The following is an 11,340-nucleotide window of genomic DNA, read 5'->3' as shown; positions in this document are numbered from 1 at the left end:
CTATATCTTTTGATAGCCGGGTACTATCAGCTTTCTTCACCACATTTGCTTATTCACCCGCTTTGTCTTCAGCGGTTGTGTCGGGAAGGTGAGCATCATAGAATTTTCTACTTTGAATTTTTTGTTGAAACTGTTTCCAGCAATGAAATGCATTTTGCATGAGATGAAAAACAAAAAACAATTTGAGGTCATATGGGTCTTGAGAGATTTAATGAGACACATATGTCCTAAGAAGTCTCTTCTGGTACTAGAGTTGGTAGAATGACATTTCTTCAGATTCATTCGTTGTACAGGCCCCCAGCAGATGGCAGCATGCACTAAAAGTGGGATACCTGTTTCCCACTAGCCCTCAGGTGAAAAAATTTTGGTAGGCACTATATGTCCCAAAAAGATTATCTATTTATTGTATGTATAACTGGGTCTCATTGTCAAGTCAGCTTCTTATGTAATAAACCAAAAAGAGATTACATTTATCCAACCACTTATTTTCTAAATGATTTTAACTCAGGAGTTGGAGTGTGTATGGGACATGTGTTAAGAAGGCACTTACTTAACCATGAATCTGAAATGTTTAACTATTTCTTAGAAAATCATGTGAATCTGAAATGTCTAGTTAGTTCATAGAAAAAGATTGGGAATATCCTGTTGTTATTTATTTAGTCATGAGCCCAGATGAAGTTAATTAAATTGAGAAACAGAAATAATTTTCAGAAACTAATCAGTAATTTTTGTGTGTGTCCAGCGCAGGCTAATAAATATTCCCTTTTTCTGCTATCTTGGTATTATTTAATCCGTTACTACATGTGACTTACGGCAGTTACTTGCTAAACTGAGTACAATGCTTTAGCTGATCATTTTTCAAATGCATAACTCTCTTGACAGTAGGCTAACAGATTTTTTTCTTCTCTTTAAACGTAGCCTATCATGTATACAGTTTCTCACAAAGTAGCTCATTTAAAAATAATAAGTGTTGGTCCCTTTATAACTCTATTAGTGAAAAGTCACAAAACTCACAAGTCTACAAGACAACACCAGCATGGGGTATTTTGAAAAGACATTAGTCAGAATGAACTGAAATCTTAAGAGAAAATATATAAAGCATTTAACATCTTTTTATGTTCGGTTTCAAACTAAGCAAGAGTAGGCCTGAGAGTGCATGGAGATGGGGTAGGGAACCTGATAAATGAAGACTGGAAGACTAGGGGAAATCAAAGCCTGTCCATTTTACTGGAAGTAAGAGGGAACGGTGCTTTAACTCTCATTTTCAGTCTTCCCTAAAACTCATCTGACGGTCCCTAATAATTGATGGTCCCTTGGTCTCTTTGTCTTCTTTGTTTTTAAGTTACAAATGGTTTTAATACAGTCTTCACTCTTTAATCTGTTAACTGATCTGAATTTGTTTTTGATGTTCTAGTTGTCTGAGGGAAGCCAAAAGCACGCAAACCTACAGAAAAACATTGACAAAGCCAAAATTGGCCGGGAGCAGACGGTAAGTTTGTGTCTGTAGAGCCTTTAATAATGGCATTTATAAGTAGAAGAATGAGGACAGAGGTGGGAGGGATATCATTCCTTCTAGAAGAGAAGTGGAAAGGATCCGAGAAAGTTTGACATGGGAGGTTTCACAAACATGAATATGGAATTTTTTCTCTTATCATTAATGTACTGTATTTGGCAACATAGCAAAGAAGCATAAGCCTTGGAACCAGACTGATTTGGTTTGGGTGTCTCCTAAACCCCTTGTTTCTCAATTGTATTATTGAAAACCGTGAACCCTACCTAACTGGGTTAGATTGGTTAATATTTGCAAAACTCTTGGAAGAGGACCTGCGTGGATTTAAACTTCTACCCTTTTAGTTAGCCGCTGAGTGCATTAACTATTTATACCACCCACAGATCCATGGCAGGTAGTAAGCCCTATATAAATATTTGAATGTTTGGGGGGGTTTTGTTTTTTGTTTTAATAGAAAACCCCCCTGAAAATTATTACATAATATGTGTGTTGCTTTGTAGTACTTTTACATTGTTTAAATGAACACTAACGTATTTTATTTTATTTTTTAACCTATTTTATTTTTTAAGGAATATTGTTCTCGAAAGTATTATTTTAGGGATTCAAAGCAGTCATTCTACTTTCTAGTTTTATCTAGAGTTTGAATTTATGGCTTTAAAAATATTGAAGGTCCACATAAACCACTAACTGCGTTCCATGTAAGGTCCCTGGGTGGTGCAAATGACTTCCACATGCTACTGCTAACCTGAACAAGGGGTACTGGTGGCGAAGTGGTGTGCTTAACAAAGTGAGTAATTTGAACTCGGCAGCTGCTCCATGGAAGAAAGATGAGGTCGTCTGCTCCTGTTAAGATTTAAAATCTCAGAAACCCACAGGGGCAAATCTACTCTGTCCTTTAGGGTCGCTATTGACTTGGAATCAACTCAAAGACAATGAGTTTGGTTTGCTAATCTAAATATTCAAGGTTTGAAGCCACCTAGTGGCAAAGTCTGTCTTAGTCATCTAGTTCTGCTATAACAGGTAGGTGGCTTTAACAAACAAACTTTCAGGAGGCTGAAGCTTGAATTCAGGGTACCAACCTAGGGGAATTCTCTCCCTCATTTCCCCCCCCCCCCTTTCTGTCATCCCTCTCTGACTCGCTCTCTCTGTCTTCCTCCCTTTCCCCTCCACCCCCTACTTACTCACACGCACACACAATCTTTTCTTAACTTTTCTGTTTGTGTTTGCTTGTTTAATTTGATCTTACATATCTCAAAAAACATTGACACTGATGATCAAATCCACCTTATTCTAATACTTCCTCATTAACCACAGATATACCTCCCTCCTTGGAACCCCCCCCAAAAAAAAAACAACAACTAACATTGCTATCATAGATTCCAATTCATAGTGACCCTTATATGAGTCACCCTTCTAGAACAGAGTTGCCCCATACTGTTTCCAAGCCTACAAATCTTTATGGAAGCTGGTTACCACATTTTTCTTCCACAACTGGATGCTTTAAACACTGTGCCATTAGGTACAAGGGTTAAGAATTACAATACATACTTTGGGGGAACATAATTCAATCCACAAGACCTAGCAATGGATTCCACAAAGATTGCAGCCAAGAGAACTATATGGAACAGTTCTCTGTAACAAGGAGTCACCACAAGTTGTAATCAATGGCAATGATCTTTTTTGGTTGGGGTTTTTGTTTGTTTGCTCTCTAGCTGGGCCTCTATTCTGAAAATCTTAAGGCATTACCCTATTTGTAGGCCTTGATGGGGGAAAGAAAGCTACTCTAAACGGGTCACATTGTAGAAAGGAATAATGACACACCATAGGTTTACAGTGGCTTTATGCATTTCACAACTCGCGTACATGCTTATGAACAGTCGGCACCATCACCATTAGAAATTGAATGGTCCTTTCTGACAAATATTCAAGAGAAGGTACATTCTAGGCATATCTGAAGCGGTTGTATTTTTTTCTTCAATTAACAATAGGACCAACTATTTCTCAATCCTCTTTTTCTTCAACACTGACCAGAATGCACAGAAATAGTATCAACTAATAATCACATCTCCATTTCCAGAAGTTTTTAGCCCATCTGCTGTGTGCCTTCTAGTCTACCAGAACCAATGTAAGTAGGAGGAAAAAAACTCACCCACAAAGATAGTGGATGACTACAGCTATCAGAAGAGAGCAGTGGTGCAGAAAGCCTCCCGAGAAAAGTGACCTCTTGCACTTGTTCTGAGTCACATAGCAAGACTTTAAAAAATATCTCCCCTCTATCTACCTGATAGGAATGCCTTGGTGGTTTCACATAGTCAGCTGCTAAGAGAAAGTTTGAGCTTCCATTTATCTCGAACCATCTTGAGTCAAACCTGATGAGCTGCCTCCAACATAACATGGGCTATTGAAAACCCTATGGAAGAGCCATATGGGATCAAATTGATAAAACCAACTCAAGAGATCATTTGAGGATCTTAGGAGACAATGAGCTTATGTATGGAGGAAGAATTCAGAAGAAGAGGGTAAGAATAGTTACGTGACTTGTGGAAAATGTAAGCAGGGTCATTAAATGGCTAATGTAAATTCATATTTCTGGAAAAGTGAAAGAAAACCCCTCTAGAGCACAGGTCTGCTCTGATGCACATGCGGTTGCGGGCGTCCGAGTCAGCTCCATGATAACTGGTTTTGTTTGGGTTGTCTAGTAGATACTCTTCAAGATAATAATGGTGACGAGGATATGATAAGAAGAGAGTTTTGTTGGCAGTCCTGCTTTAGAGTTGACTACTCTGTGCAGGTGCTAACAAAGGACCTTTCTGCACATCGAAAACAGCAGTAGAAAAATACATAAAGTCAGATTTTGAATTACAAGCCAGCGAGGAACTGTGCACAAGTCTTGATGTTGCTAGGCGCCCTTGAGGCCGCTACGGCGCACAGTGAAGCTGCGTTCGTTCTTAAAGCAGATTGAAGCACTACCCGATCCTGCGCTCCTCACGGTGGTTCTGCTTGAGTCTGTTGCTGCAGCCACTGTGTCAGTCCGTCTGTGGAGGGTCTTCCTCTTCTTCACTCTCCTTGTACTAGATATCCTTTTCCAGAAAATAGTCCCACCTGGTCACATGTCCAGCGCAAGATTTTGCCCTTAGAATCTTGCAATATTCTCACACAGGCTTGCGTTTTCCTTCAGTTCTTTCAGCTTGAGATGTGCTGAGTGTGTTTGTCCTTTTGGCTTTCTAACTTAAGGTCTTTGCACATTTCATTACAATGCCGTACTTTGTGTCCTTGAGTTGCCCTTTGAAGTTGTATTCATCTTTTTCACTTCCTCATTTCTTCTCGTTACCTTACTCTTCTGTGTTGAGCAACAAGTCTCTTCTGACATCCACTTTCGTCTTTCTTCACGTATCATGTAGTGTGTTAAATCTGTTCTTGAAATGGTCTCGGAATTCAGGTACAGTGAACCCAAGGTCATATTTGTGCTCTTGTGGACTTGTTTCAATATTTTTCAACTTTAAACTGAACTTCCAAATGAACAATATTTTATCTGTTCCGCAGTCAGCCCCTGCCTTTGTTTTTGCTGGTGATGTTGAGCTTCTCCATTGTCTTTTCCCAGGATATAATAAATTTAATTGCTGTTTATTTCATCTCAAGAGGTCCATGTGTATAGTCATTGTTTATGTTGTCAAAAATGGGTATTTGCAATGAAATCATTGATCATATAAAATTCTTTTGTGTAATCCCCAGCTTTATTTCTATCACCAAGACCTTATATTGGAATTATTGATCCTCCCTCATTGTTTCCAACTTTTGCATTCTAATCACCAATATCAATATATCTTTATTGCACATTTGATCAATTTCATTTTTTAAATTATTAAATCATTTTATTGGGGCTCTTACAGCTCATATCACAATCCATACATACGTCCATTGTGTCAAGCACACATTTGTACATATGTTGCCATCATTTTCAAAGCATTTTTCTTTCTATTTGAGCCCTTGATATCAGCTCATTTTTTTCCCTCACGAACCTTTGATAAATTATAAATTAGTATTATTATTGTCATATCTTACATCGTCCCCTGTCTCCCTTCACCCACTTTTCTGTTGTTCATCCCCCCGCGGGGGATGTTATATGTTGATCATTGTGATTGATTCTCCTTCTCTCTCCCCACCTTACCCTTACCCTCCTGGTATCTCTATTCTCATTCTTGGTCCTGATGGGTTTATCTGTCCTGGATTCCCTGTGTTTCCAGCTCTTATTTGTACCTGTGTATATGCTCTGGTAGTCAAATTTGTAAGGCAGAATTGAGGTCATGGTAATGGGGGAGGAGAAGCTTTAAAGAACTAGAGGAAAGTTGTATGTTTCATTAGTGCCAAACTGCACCCTCAATGGCTTGTCTCTCCTTGTGACCCTTCTGTAAGGGAATGTCAAATTGTCTACAGATGGACTTTGGGTGTCTATCCTACACACACCCCTTGTTCACTTTGAAATGATTTTTTGTTTGGGTCATTGATGCCAGATACCTGATCCCATCTCATGATCACACAGGCTGGTGTGCTTTTTCCATGTGGGCTTTGTTGCTTCTGAGCTAGATGGCTCCTTGTTTATCTTCAAGCCTTTAAGATTCCAGATGCTATATCTTTTGATAGCTGGGCGCCATCAGCTTTCTTCACCACATTTGCTTATGCACTTATTTTGCCTTCAGTGATTGTGTCAGGAAGGAGAGCATCACAGAATGCCAGGTTAGTAGAACAAAGTGTTCTTGCTTTCAGGGAGTACTTGAATCAAGGCTCAATGTCCATCTGCTACCGTAATACTTACATAATACCATGTTTCCCCGAAAATAAGACATACCCATAAAATAAGCCATAGCAGGATTTCTAAGCTTTTGCGCTTTATAAGCCATACCCCCAAAATAAGACATAGTGATAGGCGTGGCTCTGCAGCGTACGTACTGGTGTGGAGCAGTAACGAAGACTGGCAGTCCTTCTCATCTGCCCCATCGTGACAAGGTGGGCTCCCCCTGTGAGGTCCCGGTCGTTCTGTGCATGCTGCAAGCTGAGGCACAGAGGGAGACATGGAAAGTGAAAGTAAAAGTCTCAGTGGAGTGGGGAGCAGGAGGCTCTGCTTTAGGTATTGTGTGTCCTCAGTGGGAAGAAGTAAAGCTGTGGCTGCCGTTTGACTCAGCACTGTGGGTCGATGTTCCAGAAGAAGACGACTTCATTATATTTGAATAAAATGTAGATTGTTGTACCATACTTAATAGTAGTAAAACATCCCCTGAAAATATGCCATAGTATGACTTATTGAGGAAAAATAGATATAAGACAATGTCTTATTTTCAGGGAAAAATATATTTATATGTGTATAAATGCCCTTTGCCTCCTAGTTCTTTCCTCTATTTCCTTTTACTTTCCTCTTATCCCACTATCATTGTTCAGCCTTCATTCAGGTATCAGTAATTCCTCTCGGTTGGTTAAGCCCCACGAGACATCCTACGCCTTTCTCTCCATCGATTTTAGTTCACTTGTTGTTCCTTTATCCCTGCATTTGATCAATTTCACACTGATGAAGTAGGTAGAATTCTTCAATTTGTTCATCATTGGCTTCAGTAGTTGTACAGTCAATCTGGATAATAGTTGTATTAACTAGACTTTCTTATGTGCATAAATTATCGTCGTATCACAGACAGTATTACAGTTCAAGATAGATCTTGGAATGTTCTTTTTGATGATAAACACATCACCATTCCCCTTGAATTTGTCATTCCTGACATTGTAAACCATATGACTATCGAGTTAAATAGCCAGTACCTGTCCTCAGTCCACTAACACCTAGGGTAGTGCTCTTTCCACGGTCCATTTAATTTTTGACAACTTCCATCCTTGTCATTAAAGTCACTTCTACTTTGAAGAGGCATTTTGAGTGCCTTCCAACCTCAGGCTTGTCTTCTGACACTGTTTCAGACACTGTTCCACTGCTATTTCAGTCGCTACTTTTTCAGAAGTGAACCACCTTTTCTTCCTACTTAATCTGTTCTTAGTCTGGAAGCTTTATTAAATGAAGCCTGGTCCCTGGGGGTGACCCTGCTGGTATTTGAAGTACTGTTGGCATAGCTTCCCACATCATAGTCTCTCTATAGAGGCTAAAAAAGATGCTTTCTTCACATTGAAGAAGAGGCAGCTAACAACAGTAGAAAAATTACATATAAACAAATACAAAAATATAAGCCAGAAGGACCTATAGACAAGTTCCAGTAGATAACTTCAACTTCTCTTGATTTTACCCCAGACATACCCAGTAATGTCTTTGCCAGCATTTGATTTTTGTTAGAACTTGTTACAATTTCACAAAAATAAATTAAATGTTTGTGACTATGACATCAACACACAATGCTATGAGTTCAACCTTTCAGGAGAAATACGACTTAGAATTTTAAATGATGTTTATTGAATCTTAAAGCTTTTTTCTGTTTCCATTTTAAAGGAAAATGGAATGAGGACACAAGCTACAACTCTGCTATTTCTCCCATATTTAAATATTTGTAAAGGTTAAGCATCTTTAAAGGTTAAAATTTTATCTACAAAAATGTTTTCAGGAAAAAATGTTTAATTATTGATGTTAAAAAAATAATATAAAAAATGTTAAATTATTGATGTAATATCTCACTTACATAGATACATATAATCTTGTGAAACTACCAGAGGGACAGTTTGTTTGCTTTTAACCTAATACAGAAGGGGGCTTCAAAAATGTGTGGGGAAATTCCCTTACCTTTTCAAGCCCTGATATAGCCTGGTTGTTTCAGAGTTCATACAGAGATATTCAGTAACCTTACAACTGTTTCTGAACATTTCATGCTACTTAATAATTCCAATTCATGTATATGAAATATGCTTAAGATTTCAGAAAATCTAGTCTGATACACTTGAGGCCACCACAAGTTGGAATCCAATCAACAGCAACTGGTTATATATAATATTAAGTTAAGGTCAGAATCCTAATGCATATGTCATTCATGAGACATGTGATTCAAAATGTGTTTATACAATATATTACCTCACAAAATATGGCGTTTTATTGGTCTTAAGTACACATAAAAATGTTTTGAATGCAGGAAGAACGAACCATGCTAGCAAAGGAACTCTCCTCACTTCAGGACCAACGGAATCAGCTAAAGGCAGAAGTAGAAAAATACAGAGAATGTGATCCACAAGTTGTGGAAGAAATACGTAAGTCTGTACCACAATTTGGTGGTTTAAACTTTGATAGTGCTAGAAACTTTGTATACTTCTAGTTGCCGGGTAACCATCTCCGTGTACTAGTTCAAGAGAAAATAAAGCCAGTTAGAGGGGTGTTTGCGTTCTGTGTTCTAACTTTGATGTTACAGCATGATGGGAAAATATCGCATCATTATTTCTATTGAAGGATGACTGTTAAAATATTGACAGTGGAAACTTGGAAAATATGAACATTTCAAAAGCAGAGAAAGTAGGTAGGTGTCTCAGGCTGGGTTTTGTAGGAGAATAAAAGCAGTGAATAAATGTATGTATACAGAGAAATTTAGGCCAAGAAAAATGTCTCACGCAGTTGTAGAATTGTGCAAGTTCTAAGTCTCTGGGTCAGATGTTGGGCTGGAGGCTTCTCTTGACTCAATAACTGCAAGGGCTGTTGAGCCCAAGGTCAGCAGGAGGGCAACGAGCATTCCCAGACAAAGGAATCCAAGGTCAGCAGGTCAGCCTTATGACTGAAGAAGCACATTAATCCAATCAGGTCAGATGCCAGGTGCTTCCAGGATTGGCAGGCAATATGGCTCTGTTCTGACCCATAGCAGCCCTTTGCATGAGAGAACAGAACACTGTCTGGTCCTGTGCCAACTTCACAATTGTTCTTATATTCGAGTCCAATGTTGTAGCCACTGTATCAATCCATCTCATTTAAGGTCTTCCTCTTTTCCATTACCCCTCTACTCCACCAAGCATGATGTCCTTCTTCAGGAGCTACTGGTCTCTGCTGACAACATGTCCAACGTATGTAAGACAAAGTGATGCCATCCTTGCCTCTAAGGAAAAATCTGGCCATAGTTCTTCCAAGACAGATTTGCTTGTTCTTTTGGCAGCCCATGGCACTAAACTGTGCCAGCACCATAATTCAAGTGCATTGATTCTTTTTCAGTCTTCTTTATTCACTGTTCAACTTGTAGATGCCTATGAAGTGATTGAGAATACCATTGCTTGGGTCAGGCAATACTGTATTAGACAGAGTTCTCTAGAGAGGCAAAACCAGGACACTTATGATGAAAGATAGATAGATAGATAGATAGATAGATAGATAGATAGATAGATAGATAGATAGATAGATAGAGTGAAAAGGAATATAATGGCAAATTTGTCCAAACAGCAGTACAGAACCCAGTCCAACTCACTTTCATGGGCCAGGTAATATACTGAAGGTCTTTCCAACACATCCAGCCACTAGCCTAAGGCCAGCAAGGCAGACAGTAGGAAGATGAGGCTGTGAGGTGTAGCAGAAGCCAATAGTGCAGCTTGACAAAGCAGGTCTCAGTGGTTACTGATGGTGTAGCAATTTAAGGTGACTGGATGGAGGTGCAGCATCTGGAGTGGTGGGAAAACGGGCTGAGTCTACCCACTGACAGCAGACACGGCAAGGTGAAGCACGGCATGGAACAGCACAGCGATGTAGTCCTCAGATGGCTCAGCTAGGTGGCACAGCACACATGATGATACAGGCAGCTGCATTAAGCAGTGCTCTGGTCCAACCACCAAGGAGAGAAAGAGGCTGTCCTCCAAAGAACTATATATCTCAGTCGCACCCCCAAGGGCGATCAGTCTGTGACCTCATTGACAGGCTAAACTCCATCCACATCTTCTTATAGGTGCCATGTTGGCACAAGAAAACCTAACTATCACAAAAACCTTAGTCTTCAAAGTAAACTCTCTGCTTTTCAACAATCTAAAGAAGTCTTGGGCTGCATATTTGCCCAATGCAGCTCGTTTTTTGATCTCTTGATAGATGGTTCCGTGAACATTAATTGTGGATCCAAGCAAGGCAGAATCCTTGATGACTTCAGTCTTTTCTACATTTATCACGGTGTTCCTGTGGTCCAGTTGTGAGGACTTGGGTCTTTACATTGAGGTGCAATCCATACTGAAGGCTGAAATCTTTGATCATCAGCAAGTGCTTCAAGCTCTTCTCGCTGTCAGCAAGCAAGTTTTTGTTATCTGAATATTGAAGATGGTAAATAAGCCCGCCTCCCCTCCAGATGCTGTATTCTTCATGTAACCCAGCTTCCCTTATTTACTCAGCGTACAGATTGAATAATTAGGGTGAGAGGATACAACCATGATGCACATCTTTCCTGATTTTTAACCATGCAGTATTCTCTTGTTCTGTTTGCATTAAGTAATGACTTATAATGCTTGTCTTGTTTATGCGAGCTCCTCTAGTTTTTCTTTTTCCGAATATATCTTTATTTCTACCTTGTATTTGAGGGATAATATTGCTGGATATAAATTCTTGGTTGACAGGTGTTTTCCTTTCAGAATTTTGTCTCTCTATTGTCTTCTTGCATTCATAGTTGCTACTGAGAAGTCTGAGCTTATCCTTACCACTTTTCCTTTGTAGGTAACAGTTCATTTTTCTCTAGCTGCCCTCCGGATTCATTTTCTTGAAATTGAATAGTTTAATTACAGTATGTTACGATGTTTTTCTTTGGGGAGTGTATTCTCTTTGGAGTTCTCTCAGCTTTTTGAATAGTTATTTTCTTCTCCTTTCGAATGTTGAGGAAATTTTCTTGGTTTCTCATACAATTTTCTCT

At 39.2% G+C, this 11,340-nt stretch overlaps 1 protein-coding gene across 2 annotated transcripts in view; it reads left to right on the top strand.

Annotated features, from left to right (window-relative positions):
• Positions 1-11,340, top strand: part of MND1 (meiotic nuclear divisions 1) — a 70,121-nt gene that overhangs the window by 44,816 nt on the left and 13,965 nt on the right. Inside the window, exons 5-6 of one of the 2 annotated variants that reach the window (XM_045295834.1) lie at positions 1,415-1,489; positions 8,620-8,734. In XM_045295834.1, the coding sequence (XP_045151769.1) occupies positions 1,415-1,489; positions 8,620-8,734 (190 nt within the window). The remainder of the gene's footprint in view (positions 1-1,414; positions 1,490-8,619; positions 8,735-11,340) is intronic. The other variant, XM_045295835.1, reaches the window with a different exon arrangement.

Source organism: Echinops telfairi, unplaced genomic scaffold (assembly GCF_000313985.2).
Source record: "Echinops telfairi isolate 266 unplaced genomic scaffold, ASM31398v2 ScPeMD7_5868;HRSCAF=6743_1, whole genome shotgun sequence".
In the NCBI taxonomy this organism is placed as follows: Eukaryota; Metazoa; Chordata; class Mammalia; order Afrosoricida; family Tenrecidae; genus Echinops; species Echinops telfairi.
This window is presented reverse-complemented; position numbering and strand designations above follow the sequence as displayed.